General features: G+C 44.5%; 1 protein-coding gene across 1 annotated transcript in view; it reads left to right on the top strand.

The window, feature by feature from the left end:
- The window catches only part of LOC8029929 (gastric triacylglycerol lipase), a 45719-nt gene extending 29065 nt beyond the window's left edge, over window positions 1–16654 (top strand). The window contains exons 3-9 of the mRNA XM_042293657.1: window positions 117–231; window positions 938–1088; window positions 5325–5420; window positions 5520–5675; window positions 6483–6554; window positions 11161–11229; window positions 16409–16654. Coding sequence (XP_042149591.1) covers window positions 117–231; window positions 938–1088; window positions 5325–5420; window positions 5520–5675; window positions 6483–6554; window positions 11161–11229; window positions 16409–16654 — 905 coding nt within the window. The remainder of the gene's footprint in view (window positions 1–116; window positions 232–937; window positions 1089–5324; window positions 5421–5519; window positions 5676–6482; window positions 6555–11160; window positions 11230–16408) is intronic.
- Window positions 16655–18152: the final 1498 nt, after the last annotated feature.

The following is an 18152-nucleotide window of genomic DNA, read 5'->3' as shown; positions in this document are numbered from 1 at the left end:
GTATTCAGCTTTTTTTTAGCCTCTTTTGTTGACCACTTGGGGCAAGTTATTTGCCAGAGCCTAGAAGTTGCCGATTCTAGTGCATTGACGATGTAGCTTTACATTCTAAATCGCAGGCTTCGTGCTGGCGGACAACAATTACGACGTGTGGCTGGGCAACATCCGCGGGAACACGTACGGCAAGAGGCACAAATACCTCGATCCCAAATCCAGAGGGTTCTGGGACTTTTCGTAAGTGCAGTTCCTCTATTTTCTCCGGTTGCGGTGCTGCAGGAAGGCGTCTCCGATTGGTCTGTTTACCGCGTCTTTCTTTCGTCCCCTTAAGTTCCGCTTTTGACGTCCCAACCGTAGCACGTTGCCGCTCGCCGCAATCCTGGTGGTGGTATACAGCGGCGGAAGTAGATCCGACAAAAGTGTGTTCTGCTGTAGCATGCACTGCAGACGGCCGATCGAGTGAATATCTAGCAGCCGCGGGTACTGGACGCCGAGACTCCAGCAACAGTGGCGCCCGTTCTCCACCTATGATTTTGCTTCATCCATCTACCGCCAGGATGGTGGCAATCTGCCGCATTCTCTGGGCGGTTCTCATGAGGTATTTTATCACCGTTTGTCCTATAGCGCCCATTCGATGCTCGGGCGCTAAAGGCTAACATGCTATTCTTCGTACGTACGTACGCACGTAATAAGCACGAATGAGCACGAATGAGACAACGCGCAGGTGTGGGCAAATGCGTGCGCAGAAGTCAGATTCGCGTTTGTTGAAACATCTGCACATGAGCACCGCCGACGACAACAGCGCCACTACAGCGGAGGAACCTCAGTACCACTTGTTCTTCTTTAGGGCGTTAAACACACCAGTCGGAGGAGAATTCAAGGCACCGTATTGTGTTGGCGTTTTCATGTCTTTTAGGAATCCCTCTTTTTTTGTGATTTCCAGCTATCACGAGTTTGGCGTGTACGACGCGCCGGCCCAGGTGGACTATATCTTGCGACGCACCGGGAGAAAAAATCTGCTCTACGTGGGCATGTCTCAGGGAACCCTGATGTTCTTCACCATGCTTTCTGAGAGACCAGAGTACAACGACAAGGTGGGGCATTTGATTTTATGTCTGCGTCGTGGATGAGCTGAGCTTTGGACCAGGAGCTTAGTGAAAAGGGCGGGTCGCTCAGGGGGCTTCAGATCCCCCCCTTTCTACCCGGCAATGTAGCTCACCCTATGTGGCATATATACGAGGGGAGACCCACATGAAATTGAATTTTATTTTCGCAAAATTGTGTATTATGTTTACACTTTGAAGTTTTAGTCACCTTCAAAGTACTCTCCGCCTGGTGCAATACACTTGTCGAGACGTCTATTCCAGTGATCAAAATAGCCTTTAAGACCCTATCACACTGAGACAACACGGCTGCAACAGCGATACAATATGTTGTCCAACAGTGGGGAAACTTGTTGCTCACTCCCCGTGTTCTCTGACAACCCTGTCACATCGCGGCAGCAACACCACAACATGAAAGACAACGAAATTGTTGCCTCGGTGCGGTATGACATCTTTCCGCAACAAAAACAGCAGAAACCTGTGCTGGACATTGTGTGTTGTCCCAATCGTTGGCTCAGCGAATTTCGGGCCGGGCTCACGACAGCACAGATAGCTTCGATGGCAAAGCTAGTTTCCTATCACCGCCTTTTTACGAGATTATTTAAATAGACGACTGGAAAACGTTATTTAACTATAATTAAGGTTGGCGTGCAGGTAAAATAATTTGATGAATATTTTCACTGCGTAATTACGGAAAGCAATTCTTGAAAGGGTCACAGCTACGGTCGTGAATGTTCACAATGGTGTTGAAATTAAAACTGCCGAGATACCAGTTCACATTACAGTTAGTGAAATAAAATTGCATGCCTACTTTCCCCCTGATATAATAAATATAATCCAGGAAAGCAAAGATTAAAAAAATCGAAGCATTGACACGACCACTCTGATCATGAGTGTTGATGCCTGGAACTTGGAAACAGCCGCTACCAAGCACATGATTTGTTTCGAAAATACCCAGGAGGTTTTGGGGAACGAAGCGATTGCATAGCAGGCGGTAGGCAAATAAACAGCGTTGAAAAATACTTCATCCACCGATTGTTATGAAGGCCGATCGTGTCGGTGTCGCAGTTTTTCAGCACTCAGTTCAGCTGAGGACCACGCTACTGAAGACACTTTAGGGTACTGCCGGCTCTAACTTAATTTAGATATTGCATAAAAGAAAGAACCGGACAGAAACACTTCATATGGTGGCGTAAACCCTAGATATATATCAGCAATCTCACTTTCCTTCGTTAGGGCTATCCGCTTTTTCAGCGAATCAAGAAAATTGTGATGAACTGATGGGTGAAAAATACTCCCCGTGTCAAGTCACATATTCAGCGACGCCGCGCCGTACACGAACGAAGGTAGACAATCAAGACTGCAGAGTGTTCTCCATGTTGGCCCCGCCGTCAGCACGGTGTGACAGGGTGATCGGATAACAAATTGGTCAACACGTTTGCCGGGCGGCAGCAACATGTTGCCTGACTGTTGTTGTTGCCACGATGTGACAGGGTCGCCGGAAACACGTTTTCCTCGTGTTGCCGGATAGAGTTGTCCATCTGTTGCTTCGGTGTGACAGAGGCTTTATACTCGTCTATTTTGATGTCTTTCACTGCTCCTACTGTTTTTTGTGTACCCATCTTCCACGTCGAAAAACCATTTTCCTTCGAAAACTTTTATTTTTTCATTAGAGGAAAAAAAAAAGAAAAAAAAAAGTAAAACAGAAAGAAAAAAAAAGACACGCAATGAGGTACGGAGTTAATGCCGATTTTGGTCGAGAACTGCTGAACTGATAACGGGGATTGTGGCAAACAGGAGACTAGTCTATCCACCATGACAACGAGCCTGACCCAATGGCGCCAAGTTTCCAGCTGTTCTTGAACAAAAACAGCCTGAATCCCCAACCCCCCTCCCCCCTTCCCCCTCTTCCCCCCCCCCCCCCCCCCCCCCCCCCCCCCACCCCCATATTCGCCTGACCACGATGAAAAAGTTCTCAAAGGAAAACGGTTTGCCGGTGTGGAAAAAGTGAAACAAAGTACGGGAGAGGGCATGAAAGCCACTGACGAGTTTTAAAGGTTTTTCTGAGCGTGGGAAGGAACGCCTCGACAAGTGTATTGCATCAGGCGGAAAGTACTTCTAAAGTGACGGAAATTTGAACTTGTAAAAACAAATCCCCTGTACGCATTGCCGTAAACGCCCCCCCCCCCCCCCCCCCCCTTTCCTCCCTATCCCCCCCTACAAAAATATTTCTGCCCAAGGTATTGCTTAGACCCTGAGGGTATTTAAATATAATAAATAGACATCCATGCGTTAGTGGAACACCAGCTCTAAAATGTTGCAGAAACTGCACAAGACAAGAAGGTATCAAAGACTGGTAGGGAAAACTAGCAAAAGATTTTCCTGGAAACTTTAAAAAAAAAGTCGATATTTCGACAAGAGGCATATTCTTCAGGGCCATAAAAATGATAAGCTTCTTAGCAACCCGTCAGCTGCTTCTCTCGTAATTCTAGAAGATTCCTTCTCGAGTTGAGCAAAGTGGCGTGTCTAATGTGGGCGATGTTATAGATCCTTCTTCAAAGAATACAAGTGCCGTTATACCGCGATTTCTAAGAGAAGTTACTCGAGCAAACTTTGAGCGTTTTATTTGCTTTGAAATGATCAGTAAGCTCTACAATGCTCGGTTAGTGCTGCTGTCAAGGGAATGACTACGAACTTGCACTTCGCTTATCAAGACGACTGAAGCGCTGTGTGGCGATTGAACATCTGAGCTACGTCGCCTTTGTCAGCGGTGTGCCTGTGAAATAGGTACATCACTGACTTTCTTTTGCAAATATTCGGTTCTAATTACTATACTTTCATTAAAAAGAGAGTCATTACAGTGTTTCATACTCCAAAGTTATCTCCCAGAAAACGCTTTTTCCGTTTTCCCCGACCCGTATGCGGCGCAAAACTGAGTGAGAAGAGGAGACGAGAGGAGGCAGGGACGGTCGGAGCACCGGGCCAATGAACCTCCCGCGTTGGGGCTCGTTAGGACTTGTTTTGGGTAGTACGAACGTGAGCGTCTCAAAGTGTCACACATGTAGAAGTGTGACAGCTCTAATGCGGAACGCGATCACGAGGAAAATATAAAGAAACAACCGAAATTCTAAGTTCGTCAAAGCAGAGAGTCAAAGCTAAGACGCAAGAGTGCGAGTCAAGAGACATTTTTTCATGCGTTTCAAAGTAAAACAAGAAAAAAAAAAAAAGTGCGAGACGCCAGATGTTGTGACGTCACCGCCCAGAGTAAAGAGACGCGTACCCTAGCGTTAGTGGCATGCACCTGCTACTTTAGATTGTCTTGGGGCCTTGAACCTAGCCGATTTCGGACGTCAAAAGGGGTTTCTCCGTTCTTCAACACTACAGAAAAAGAAAAAAAAAAATCCTCAGCGAAGGTGTTATAAGCAGTGCGAGGCATGAGGGCGTCATAGTTTGTTCAAAGCTTGAGCGGAGAAGGCCCATACCACCTTGAAGATGCGCATGCATTCCTCACAAAAATTATCAACAGGTTTCAAATGAGTTTCTAACGTATTATATAAGAATACATTATAATATGCATTTCGCATGTATTATATAAGAATACGTTAGAAACTCAATTGAGCGATGACGTCACGTGTGACGTCATCGCTAGTGGATCCCCGACCCGCCCCAAGCGTCAATTACGCTAAAGCTCGACGACAGACGCCGCAAAGTGGCAGACGCGTCCGCCTTGGCGTCGCCGCGTGTTAGCGTCGCGCTCACTGTGAGACGCTGCAAGACTCGCCGACGGCGATCCTGAAGCCAGCCAGGCGGCGCTACGTGAATCAACTGGTGGTGACGTTTGGGGGGAAAGGCTTCGTCTCCTATCCGGTATTCACCGTGCTTTGGTCGGGATGATTAGTGGGTAGGCGGAAAGCTAGCCGTCCTTTGGGCCTCTACTCACTGTTCGAGCGCGTCCGAACGCGAGACACTGCGCGAAAAGCAGAGGATACTCTTGTCCGCTCTAATCGAAGGGAGATAGCCTGCAACCTGTAAATAGCCTGTAAAACGCAAAGGCAACTAGCCTTTGCGTTTTACCCACTAAGCGTTTCAATCAGAGCTCGGTGCTTTCATTTCCTCCTCTCCCTAAATGTTCTCCTTTTACTTAGGCGAATGTAAAAAGCCCGTATACAGTTTTATCTGAGCCACCTCGTATGCCTGAAGCCTCGATATCTGTCAACAACGACGCAGGTGAGAGTGTTTGCGGGACTGGCACCCTTTAACAACCTCGCTCACATCAAGGTGATGTCTCTGGTTCTCGTCGCTCCGTACGTCGAAGGTTTTCTGGTAAGAGTGGTGTTGCTTCATTCTTTTGTGTGTGTGTGCGTGCTTATCGAATTTTGTTTTGTCCGCAACCCATCTAGCGTGTCTGTTTGCTGAACGCAGAAAGGCGCGTACGCCGGCGGCATGTACGAGGTTCTACCCCGAAGATTTCCCATCGTGGCCCGCGTCCGAAGGCTGTGCGCCTTGAGAGCGATGAGAGGAGTGTGCTCGTACTTCGGCGACAGCTTCGGCAACCTGGGGAGCCGCTATATCAACCAGGTGCCGTTTTTCGTTTCGGAAAGCGTCAAACTATACGATATCTTTTTTTTTTTTTTCAACTTCTAATAAACTGTTTGAGAGAAAGCAACAAGGGCGATAAGAAGTTTCTTAGCATACATAATATGTAGGTGCATAGAATGCAGATAGCTACTTAGCATAATCACTACTCAGATTTTGGCAGTTATTATGAGGTTGTAGAAGCTAGTGGACATGTCTGTTCACAAGCATGTCTGTTTTGTGGCCATTTGGTGTAGGCTGGAGCACGTACTATAAGTATAAACACGGATACTAACAGCGAACGCCACCGCGCATTCACTGCGTTTGGTATTCTAGCAGATGATAAAAGAGGTATGAAAAAGATGAAGGACACTATGGGCATTTGGCTTTTAATAGGTCCCATTGGCTCGTAGCGTGGGCTGCATTCTGACGTCAGAGGGAAACAATGTATAAGCGAAATCTACCTTATGCCGTCACGCCACTCGGGTGGCGCTACTGTCGGCACTGCGTGTGCGTAGACTCTTCCTCTCACTCGAATCTGGTTTCTGGGCACGCGCAGTGCCCCCACCTGGTGTGGAAAAGCGCGGGCTTATTTGTAAACGATGTGTTCGTGTATAGCGAAAGGTATTTTACGCTTTTTGCGATCAGGAACTTATTTTTATTTGTGGCTATTATGTGCGTTCTTGCCCCTGTTAGGACATGTCAGTAACAGTAACGGTATCATGCTAACGCTATGCCCTGACAATAAATGCAGGGTTATACATGTATAGGATTCGTTCTTTTACTTGTTTCCACCGGTCTCGAGAGCAGTCTCGGCTGTCCGTCTACCTCTGCCATGTCCCTGCCGGAACATCGATGAAAAACGTCATTCACTACGACCAGGTGAGAAGCGATGGGAGGGTTCGGCCTCGGCCAATACCAGCTAGAAGGCGAAGGTCTGCGCGTGGCATCACCCCAAGCGGAAAACACACTGAAATTCGACCGGAGACGCAGCAAAGCGATAGGCACCATCGTCTTGGCGTTGCCGCGTTCTAGCGTCGCACTTGTTGTGAGACGCTGGCGAGACACTATAGCGGCGAGCAGGGTGTCGAACCGGAACCGAACCGAACCGAAAACCGGAACAGAACCGTTATTTTTAGCCGAACCGGAACTGAACCGAACCGAAATCTTCGCCGCCATCTTGGAACTGAACCGGAACTGAACCGGAAAAAAATATAACGGTAACCGGTTCAAAACGGTTCACGGTATTTTTTTTTGTTAGTATTACAAATTTATTATTATTGGCACGTGTATTCCTCTACGTATTGATCAAATCGTCATATACAGAATTGCAATGTATAATAAATCCTGGTTTTTTGCGGCGCTTTCTTATTGGCACTATGATTAGCCATGTGTCACAATGTCACGTGACGTCATGATGTCAAGACATGCTGTCAAGTAATGTCACATCACGTGACCCCGTGACGTCACGTGACTCACCGCGTTAAGTCGATTCGAATTGAGGACGTCGCTAGATCTATTAACGTTGTTGATACCGTGACGTCACATGACATTACAACTTCACACTGAGAGTCACGTGACACCATGATGTACCCGATTGTCATGATCCCGAGTCAAATGCTCTGGTTCATGACAACCAGTATCGCCAAACATTCGGGTAACGCTCGTGTTCAACTCAAAGATTATGATGGGCCCGAGTCCCACTAGAGCTAGAAACAGAAACAAACGAAAGCGACAAGCCTCAGACACATGCAGCATGTTCGCGATGGTACCTTTATACGGCTTTGAGTTGTTCGGTGCTCGCGAAGTTAGCACGAGTGTTTACAAGCCTGCAAATGGTACCATCGTGTGCATGATACTCGTGTTTGAGCATAGCCTTCTTTACTCTACAAAGCCTGTCAAATCGCGAAATACTCTGGTTTAAGGCTAGCCGCTGTCGTTTGTTTCTGTTTGTCGCTTTAGTGGGGCTCGGGCATTATAGCCCAACTAAAGCTATATCTGAAGATCAGCCCATGCTCTATGCTTTGCCAACCCTGCGTATGACTATGATAAACACTGACGGTGTATATATTAGGATCAGATCACGTGGCTGATAGTTCTATTTGTGAGTTGAGGAGGGGAAAGCTGTTTCATTTCTTTCTTTCGACTGTCTGCCATTTCGCGGAGGGGCAAACTAATGGATGCTTTTGCAAGTTATCAACGTCAAGGATTACAACTTAGCGGTATTTATTGAACTTAAGGTAAAAAAAAAAAAAGAGGCTGCACGACCCATTTTACATGTATGCACACCATTGAGGCTCCCAAACATGTTTTCGTTATTGCTGAACTGCCTCAGAAAGTTGTCCCGAGAATAGAAGTGTTAAAGGGTCTAAATGTGACGTATTAGTCCGACGTTACATGGAACTATTAGTGTGTACGGGAGGGATACCTGAAAAGAAAGATCCTAGTGGCCTCACGGGGATAGCCGAACGTTGGCAGCCGCTCTAAGTCTCACAGGAGTGTCGCTCTCAAGTTCTCCAAGTTTCGACCGCCCCGTATTTTGTTTAACCTTCACAGTTTGGTGCAAAGTTAAAGCAAGGAAGAATTACTGTTAACAAGTGACACAAATATAATTGTCGAGTGAACACCACTCAATACGGAGCAGGCAATCCCTGAGGAATAAAAAGTATCTTGAGGAGCAACTAAAAAAAAAGGGAGTGGGGAGGGGGGTAGTTTTAAAGCATACTGTGTCGTAAAGATTCCTCTGCCCCACATTTTCGGCGCAGACTAGAAAGCGTGGCCTGGAAACGATAGTGACAGATGGGTAGTTGGTACAACTTTTATTTGTAAAAACACTTTTGCCAGAAAGCACGTTTTCGTCGTGCCAGATACTCGCGCCGTGCCTAACGACGATGTACCAACAAGAAAAATGTGTGCCTCTCAAATACATAGCTTGCACTGAGCGCGAAACTTTTGCAGCGTGCATTTTGCCAAACCGGATTTGATTTTCTCAGCAAGAACAACTCGCAATGACAACCAGTATCTAGTGCGATTACGTCACGTGCAAACCATGTTAAATACTTCAGCTTTCTGGTGAAGTGCGACGTTCGCAACACCAGCACCAGACGTCCAATGAGTAAAGTTGTGTAGTATTTATAGTAGTCTCGCGATGATATACGGCAGCCTAATGAAATGTTGGAGCACATGACTGATAAAGAACAGAGTCATGAAGTAAGGTCTCAAAACAAGTGCACGTAAAACCTAAGATAACATTTGCCTCCCGAGGTAGTATCCCGCGACGTTTCGAGCTGAGGCAAGCTGATGCCCAAAAGTGATTTATATTAGGATTCTAAAAAATCTTTGTTTGCCCTGCGCGGAATCTATGTTTAATTAGGAATATCATGTTATGCATTTCTATGCATTTCTTTTTGCAGTAAAGCGTTGTGCAAGGGATTATTTAGAAAAAAATTGCGTGTCATCTCCTTATTTCTGCACATTTCGTGTATTTGCCTTCCGATATATCATGTGACCACAGTGTTTTTTGGCATGCCCTGCAACCCACTATTTTACACTGCAAAACAGCTAACAAAAGCACGTTGCCGAAGACACAACAGCTGGCGTATTTTCGAGTATCGTCCTTCCGTGTCGGTCTCAGGCGGTTATGTGAACTTCGTAAAGTCAAATTTATCGATGATAATAAAAATATACTTAATTCCTGTCTGAAGATTTGGCAGCATAAATAGAAGATTCTCACCTCCAAGATATATAAGTAAATGCGCCTTTATATTATCTGAAAGATGTTCGGCAAATATTTTTCTGCGCTTTTATCCTCTATAGACACGTTATAGGTGATTTTGAAAAGATATAAATAATGTTTTTTTTATTATTTTGAAGCTAATTTAAATAACTATATGTGTTCCTCACGCATATATAACTTCTCAAATATATAGAAGTTTATTATCGCGTTTTTTATGTGCTTTTACTATCACCTTTTTTTACTGGAACGAGTGGTGGAACTATGACGATTGCACACAAACTCTCAGAAAGTGTCCAATTAGGTAGCTTCCGAATTGAGTAGAGCATGAAATACCACTTTGTTCTATTTAACAAAAATCATCAATTAGCGAGGGTGATGCTTATTTGCAAATTAAATTGACTTGCATTTTGTCAAGAGCAAACGTCAACATCCAGGCTATGCCAGTTTATCCAATATAAGAAAATGTTCACATGGGTAAGCACTGTTTCAGGTCAGATTCGATCTCAGTAATAAGGTGCTCATAGGTTAGAGTGAACAATTTCAGCCACTCCTTTTCGCATGATTCGTCGCCCGCATCATGGTGCTGAGAGCAAACAATATGCTAGTTAGAAAAACAAGCATTGCGATTGTCGCTTAGTGTTCCTATAAAATATAGACTGGAAGGACTCTTCCCGTGACTTTCGTGACATTTTGAAAATTATATTCCCTTAAGCTCAGTCGTCTCGTCATCATATATATATTGTGAAACGTATTCCGTAAAACACATGTCATGATATGTATGGCGACGAGGTGCCCATTTCATGATTGTATTCACTGTAATTAATTCCTTAGTTCAAAGGCAAAACCACGATTCAACATCTAATACTGCGATACAAAGTTGTACCAATCACGGGTATTTTAGGCAGCCTACTTCACTTCCGAAAACATTTCGATTCAGGTACAATATATGTGACTCTGGTAAACGAAGGGATGTTGAGTCGTATAAACACGACGTTTTGTATGTTAATGTAGATTTTCCTTTCTTGTTGTGTAGGAATAAATAACAGAATTTTATAATTTTGGTACCTGAGAATAAAACTGAATTGAACAAACAATTAAAAAAAAAACTATATACTGTAAACGACTATTTTTCGTGGGCTCAATATTTCGCGATTTAGGTCAAAGCTGAAGTTTTGGAATAATTCGCGGGTTGTAATTTTCTCGACGCGGTGGAATCTCAATATAAATTTCAATCTGTTTACATTTTACCGAAATTGTTCGCGGGACCCATTTTTCGCGAATTGTAGGCAATTCGCGAAATTCTCAAAAATAGGTCCTCGCAAAAATCAGATCGTTTACAGAAGTTAGTTTCACGGCCTAAATAGCGCCTATTGACAGAACAACGCGGAAAATATATTCTCAATTTAGCGGTTCAAACCGGTTCGAACCGGTTTGAACCGTTATTTTTTGCGCCCCGGAACTGAACCGGAACTGAACCGAAAGCCGTGAACCCGAACCCGAACCGAACCAATAAAAATATCGGTTCGACACTCTGGCGGCGAGGCTTACGAAAGCTAGGCATTTGTTTAGGTTAGGTTAGGTTAGGTTAGGTTATGTGAGGTCAGGTTAGGTTAGGTTATGTGAGGTTAGGTTACGTTAGGTTAGGTTCGCGGATCCACTAGTGATGACGTTTGGGGCGCAGGCGCAGCCCTTGTCTTCCAGTTGTATTACCTCCGTTCCCGCCTGTCGCTGACGACCACTGCTTGCCCGCAGCTGGTGAAGTACAAGAAGGCGCAGAAATACGACTACGGCCGCCGCCTCAACCGAAAATACTATGGCCAGGTAAGCGAAGCTAAGAGCAGAATGCGTGTTTACCCCCAGTATTCTCCAGGGTTTTTAATACGCTTTATTAGAGTGCAATCGTTCAAATATATTTGGAGTAGATTAAACTTGTGGCAAACAGAAACGTGGCTTATTTAATTACACTTAGGATGACGCTATGCAATCCACAAAATTATTTTGGTGTCTTATGGTTCATATCTGTGACGTCACGACGGGGATCAGTTGTCAGCGACAGTCTCGATGATGTGTAAAATGCACGGTGCAAGCTTATGGTCAACGCGCCTTTAAGCCAACGTCTGACATTCCTCTTAATCACTTTAATTTTTATTTCCATTTAAAATTCGCTTCTCAAGACGCAAAACTATTTGCTTTTAAGACCACAGTTATATCACAACTGGAATTTGCTTCGTCACTTTCGGTCCCTCATCAGTCATTCCTTATGCACATGATTTATTCTGTACCAAAGCGGCGCGCTTTGTACTATTAGACTTCAAATAAAAACAGCGTCCAGGCAATAATAAAAAAAAAAGCTTAACATTATTTTTTTTTTATTACCGTAGAACTCGTGCGGGTCTGTTAATGATACACAGGTCGTATTATCAGTCCCCCGATTCGACTAAACAATAATATTGTAAATCTGCGCATCACATTTCCCAGCGAACAAGCTACAGTTGCAGGCTAGCCCTAGCTACCCCACGAACGAACCTTTAAAAGTAATCACCATTGCAACTTATGACAGCATTCGCAAATGATTTCAGGAATGTTGTTAAAACATATACGACTTGGCCGGATGCTGAATTGTAAAATGTGCTGTAACAGCTACCTTGACTTTCAGTCACTCCCCCCATCCCCCCCCCCCCCCCCCCCTCCGTTATGCAAAACCCAGTAATCGGCGATTTAAGAGTAATACAAATAAAATGGAATTAATTAAAGAAGACGTCATAGTGATCGTTTGGCCAAATTGTGGAAAGCCGACCACAGCGATCCTTTTGGCCGCACTCGACAACTGGGCTCCTTTCTGGAACGCCCGGCTCCCAGCACGCGCTCCATGCCTTCCACAGTGCTTCGACTGCACGTGCGCGCTCGAAGAGCACGAGAGGCCTAAGCGTTGTCGAAGGCAGGTAGCTCAAGCTGGAGGCGAGATAACTAAAGAGCCGCAAAGAAAAAAAAAAAATATAATAGTGTTATTATTAGGATGTGTTAAAAGACCGATAGGGACTTTAGCATACCGTTACCGTGTTCCGGATACCGCGCTATTGAAGACTTTGAAGCCTGCTTCTAAGCACGAGCCCCGCGGTCAAAGTATCACACGAGCGTTTGTGTATTGAAAAAAAAAAAAAAAACAGATTCGAAGTGTCTATTAAAATTTAAAAGCAGATGGCTTAACACTATCGTCTGTCACTAGGCGACCATCAATCATTAGAGCAGGGACGCCTGCCACATCCTTTCATTGCGATTTGTAAGACTCTCTTTAACACTTTAAAAATGTTAAAATCACTGAGAGTCTTTTCAAGCGTACAATTTATTTTTGCTAAAAAAAATACACAGAATGAGAGCTACGCACGACCCAATGCACATGCCTCTTCTTTGTAAAAACAGCTGGTTGTCAAACGACATAAAGGTACTCTTAGTACAGCTAAAAAAATGTCAACAGTCACTCCTGAATTTATTCGGAAAAGGAATGATGCCACTTGCATCTATACACGCCCTTACGGCCTCAAACAATTCACAGAGAGGGACCGAATAAGACAGATCCTCAATATCTATAAAATAAAGTAGGGTATGCCTTTTTCATAGATATTGAGGACCTGTTTTATCCTCAAAAAAGAGGCATATGCATTGAGTCGTGCGTGGCTCCCATTCTGTGTTTTTTGTTTTAGCAAAAATAGATTGTACCCTTGAAAAGACTCTGTGATTTTAACGTTTTTAAAGTGTTTAGATCCGTAGATGATTTTTTGATTCTTTTTAATGAACGTTCGTCCTTGACGTACTTTGATGACACGAACTCAGTTTTGGGGGCTTTTAGACACCATGGGAGAGGATTAAATTTCACCCATAAACTGCCTAAGCAGGGTAGTTTACAGTTTTTAGATCTAAGTTTTAAGGTTTTAGAAGGACACACGTGTTGGGTGTACGCCCCGCAGTCTCAAATGGAACCCTTGCCGTATGATTCTGCGCACTTTAAGGTGATAAAAAGAGGTAACGCTGTGTTATACCTAGAGTCGGAGCTTTAAGAATCAGGTGACAAGACTATTGTCAGCTGGCTACCTTGAAAAGGTCGTGACGAATGTGGTAGAAGGCATTCTTCAAAAAGTCAAAGGCCATGCCACGACGGCAAAGGCGAAAACGGCGCGGTGCAAAATGAGACCTGAGGTGGTACCGTATGTGCACAGAATGTCGCACAACCTCAAGAAGGTGGCGAACCCCTTTGGAGTGCCGCTCGTGTTTTCAGCACCGAGCAAACTCGACCAACTCTGCTCTCGTATTACCGGTGGCAGCGGTAAGAGGCGAGGCTGTACCACAAAACATGCCAGGCCAGATGTGGATTGTGTCACGGGGGTGGTTTATGAAATTCCCCTTGTACGTGTGGTAAGTCTTACGTAGGACAGACGGGCAGACGTGCGAACGACCGACTGAAGGAACATGCGCAAAATTTAAAGAGGAATGATGGGGCCCATTTGCCTGAACACTGCAACAAATGTGGATGTGAAGCACGTCTTTCTGAGACAGTGTTTCTGGGCAAAGGCAAGTGCCGAAAAGCGCGCGAGTTATTGGAGGCGTATTTTATCAAAAAAAATGGGTTCACAATGCGTAAGTGACGCATCTATTGCAGTCTATAATACCGAGATTAGATTATTTGATAAGTTTTTGTAAATGTGAGATGAAGCGTATATCACATGGCTAAGCGTATGCGTGAACGTGATCAAGATGACGATGCTTGTATTCCTTTCTTTCTGCACTTTTCAAATGTAGTTGTGAGTGGCGCTCTGGTATGTCTGTTTTCTCTCTTGTGTCCGTTGTTTCTTGCGCCTTACACAATGATTTCAGGTCTTCCTGTTTACACCGCAACAACCTTATGCGCCAAAAAAGTGAACCATACTGAACAATAGTTTTGCTGACGCACACAATTTAAGTGTTAAACATTAGAAATAGCTTCTTGTTTAGATGTGACTCAAAGACAGTCTTCACGATTTAGAATAACTTATAGTTTGGATGAGTATGTTAAGGCGGGCCATGGGAGCTGGTCCTTACAAGGAGTCGTCACGTGAAACGTTTCTCTTCCGCCTCGGGTGCAAACGATTCCTATGGGAGCGTACGTTCGTCTGCTTCTTTTGCAGGGGTTGTGGTGACGTCAGAACGCGGAGCTCTGATTGGCTGTGATTGAAGGATAGTGGGTAGACCTCAAGGCAGCTTGCCTTGAAGTCTATCCTTTATCCTTCAATCAGAGCCAATCAGAGCTCAGCGTCTTTCTGACGTCACAACAAGCCCTGCAAAAGAAGCAGACGAAGTTGCGCTCCGCATTTTCCCAAGAGCACTAGTTGACGTATTCACGGTCGTTCCTCTCAAGGAGTATCGTTCCCAAACACCCGAAGAGCCCAAGTTATTCCGCGTTGTCGCACAAGGGGGCTGGATATTTGCTTGGGAGAGGCGTCCCCATTTGAGGAAAAGGATGGCGCGAGCTTCCTAAAATACTTATTGACTTTCCCAACAGACGGGTGGCGATATCTGCTCGGGGGCTTATCCCCGAATAAACTTCCCAAGGAAAGGCAGCGAGGCATACCGCGAACGGCACCTGCTTCGTTTCATTCCCGTCTTTTCCGACTACAAAAAGCACATTTAACAAGGCCAAGGATACGCACGAACCGTTCTGGGGCATTGACAAGGCATTTGAGATTAACTATTTATTCCTGTCGTTGGTTTTTTCACAATGGTCGAAGCTTACGGTTTGGTCTCGCTTGACAAAAGAGCAAGAAGCTGAAAATCTGTTTGTCCTGTCCTCTCAGGTTTTAAATTATGTTTAACTCACTAGTGATGTTCGCCTTGTAGACTATAAGCCGATCATCCGTAAGCTCACAGTGCGGTGAAAGTTACGTGCTTGTAGGAACAGTCACACGCCTTCCTTTCGCCACGTAACCGCGCTCTCGTTCATACACATGCGCAGAGAAAGGGACAGGTCAGGTGATCAAAGAAATGTGGTCCATTGGTTTCGGTGAGCTCGTAGCTTCCACCGCACTGTCAGCTTAGGGAAAAACGAAGTTATACTACCGTCGTGATGGCTGGACGCAGTGAATCTGTCTTGCGTGGAGTTCATGGGCGGTGGAATGCCAACGATGTGTTAACACCTAAGCTTTACACCTTCGCCTTTCCAGCCCGTTTTTGTGCGTCTGTCGAGTTCTTTGTACGAGCCTTTGCGCTTAGATGGCCGTCATTTCTTTGCTCTAATGTCTATTTTTCAAATTTCACTGTGCAAACTATTTTTTTTAAAGCTCGCAAACCAACTTCGTCATTTAGGACAAAAGTAATTTCAAAACTAATTAATATTATTGTTGTAATTGCTTCCTGAAAGTAATTCATTACACTACTAAATTACAATCGTAGAAGAAGTAAATAATTAGATTACTCGGTACCACAAAGTAATTTAATTATTGTAATTTCATTACAGTAATGCCATTACTGCCATCTCTGGTTCCGTGAGGAATTGGTACAAATCAAAGTCATTGATTACGTTCGAACAAGTGGAATAAAGATATGATGAATTATGAATGACAGGGCAGTAATCTACCCAAGAAAATCTGGAAGGTTGAAATAACCACCCAAAACATCTACCGGAGCGACAACAGGTAATGCATTATACCTGTAATGAAAGAAGGTTTTGAGCAGTGCTCGCTGGAAACCTGTAAAACGAGCCGACAGTTAAATATTCACCCCTAGAAAGGAAAATCTTACACCACACTGCTTCCCAAAACACGCCACTAATGTCTATGAAAATGATGTGAACGCTCTACGCGGAACACGGTAACGGTTTGCTAAAAGTCCTTAAAGAGACAGAGATGACGGTAACGGTATCATGGTGGCGCCATGCTAAAGCACTCTACTGTTAATAAACGAGCAGCCTTAACGATAATGGTATGACGATGACAATATGCTCAAACGGTGTGTACTCTTTCGGGCGCCTCAGCCTACGCCTCCCGAGTACAGGCTGGACACCGTGAGGACGGACGTGGGCGTCTTCTGGAGCCAGGGTGACCAGTTCGTTCCGCCCGAAGGCGTCCGCGAGCTCGTCCGCCGGCTGGGACCATGGGTGAAGAAGAACCACTTCATCGACGACCCGCACTACACACACGTCCACTTCGTCACTTCCGTCATCAATCAGAGGTTGCTCTACAAGGACCTGCTCGAGTTCCTGGGACGCTACGTCAGTTGACCGAGCCTATAGGCATATCCATAGGCATCATGCTTGGAAAGCTGCTCCGACGTTTTCCGCGTCTTGATTGTGCTTTTAAGGCCAAGGCCCCACTGATACTGGCAATCTAGGGGTTCTTCGGCAGCTGGCTACTCGTCTCATTCTAGATACTTCTTTGAATGAGTGGTTTCATTGGAAAGGTAATATAGTCCTTTTTCCTCCGGTATAACTTATTATATGTTTTAAGTTGTTTGTGGGTAATTATAGCGTCGCCAACAATGAGACACGGACACTCACTTGCTCGGCTATAGTTCCCATTTTCTGAAGGGACCATGAAACGTAACACAATTTGAATGATCCTGCTTTGTTAATAAGATAGGAAATAAAATGTGGACGAAGGACGAAGTATTTTTTATTTTGTATTACTTTGTTTTGTACAGCTCCCCAAATATTGCCCGAATATCACATTTTCATCCCGGATATCTTTTTGGTTATATATACTAGACCTGCAAAATTTGCTACACATGAAACTCTTGGCATTGTATTTATATTCGCGAAAATTGTCGAATGCAGGTGTGGTGCTGTTGATGAATTGTTTTTGAGCAAACATTGCAATATTTAAAGTTTCAGGCGATGGCAGTTCCTCTTTCGCTGAAGACATAATTGAACTGCAGCGAAGATTTTGATAGAGTGTGGCAGTCACTGCTCATACATCACACAAAAGACACGTGTCCGCTGCCAACATGACGATAGAATTGTCTGCGGAGATGCCTCTGTTCAAAACAAGTTTGCTTCATACGCATGTATGCTTCGAGCATATCTGCAGGCAGTTTTTGTTGGGCCAATGCGCCAAGGCCGTCATACAAGATAAGAAACACGTTTTAGGCAGTGTCTTCTGACTGTCTTTCGTATGAATTATTAGAAATGTGACCGCGGTTATACATTTTTCGCTTGAGAGTCAAAACGTGTTTTTCTGTTTTAGGGATTTATTTTCCAGCAAATTCGGGGGTGTTCTTTCGGTGCTTATTCTTCCTCCCAGATTCAGTGGTTTTTTTTGTGTGTATCAATTACTTTTTTTATTGAACAAAAATTAGAGCTAATCAATGCTTATCTTAAAAAAAAAAAAAAAAGGACAGGGCCAGGGATTTTTTTTAACCTCCAAGAAACATACACGCGTCACGAATACTAAAAAGCTCTCCGCACCTATAAGAACAAAAGAAAACAAAAGAATGTGTGTGGTTCCAAAGAAAGGAGAAGCCTCAAGGACAGTTCATTGAGGGTCGTGTTCCGGGACAACGGAAAATAGAGCCGTAGATAAAGATGTCTTCTCGTTCGCGAAACTTGGGTTGTTCTCCGTCGACGACAGCTCGAATTCGGAGATTTTTTTTTTTTTTTTTTGGTTTGCCTTTTTACAGACAGTGTTTGTATGACCAATCTGACCGTCATTTGAGGAAGGCTTCAGGTAGTGTCTGCAGGCTGTATTTTGTATGGTGCGTTAGTTGCAGTTTCTTCCCCGGCT

This window comes from Ixodes scapularis, unplaced genomic scaffold (assembly GCF_016920785.2).
Source record: "Ixodes scapularis isolate PalLabHiFi unplaced genomic scaffold, ASM1692078v2 PGA_scaffold4__175_contigs__length_147842914, whole genome shotgun sequence".
NCBI classification, from domain to species: domain Eukaryota; kingdom Metazoa; phylum Arthropoda; class Arachnida; order Ixodida; family Ixodidae; genus Ixodes; species Ixodes scapularis.
This window is presented reverse-complemented; position numbering and strand designations above follow the sequence as displayed.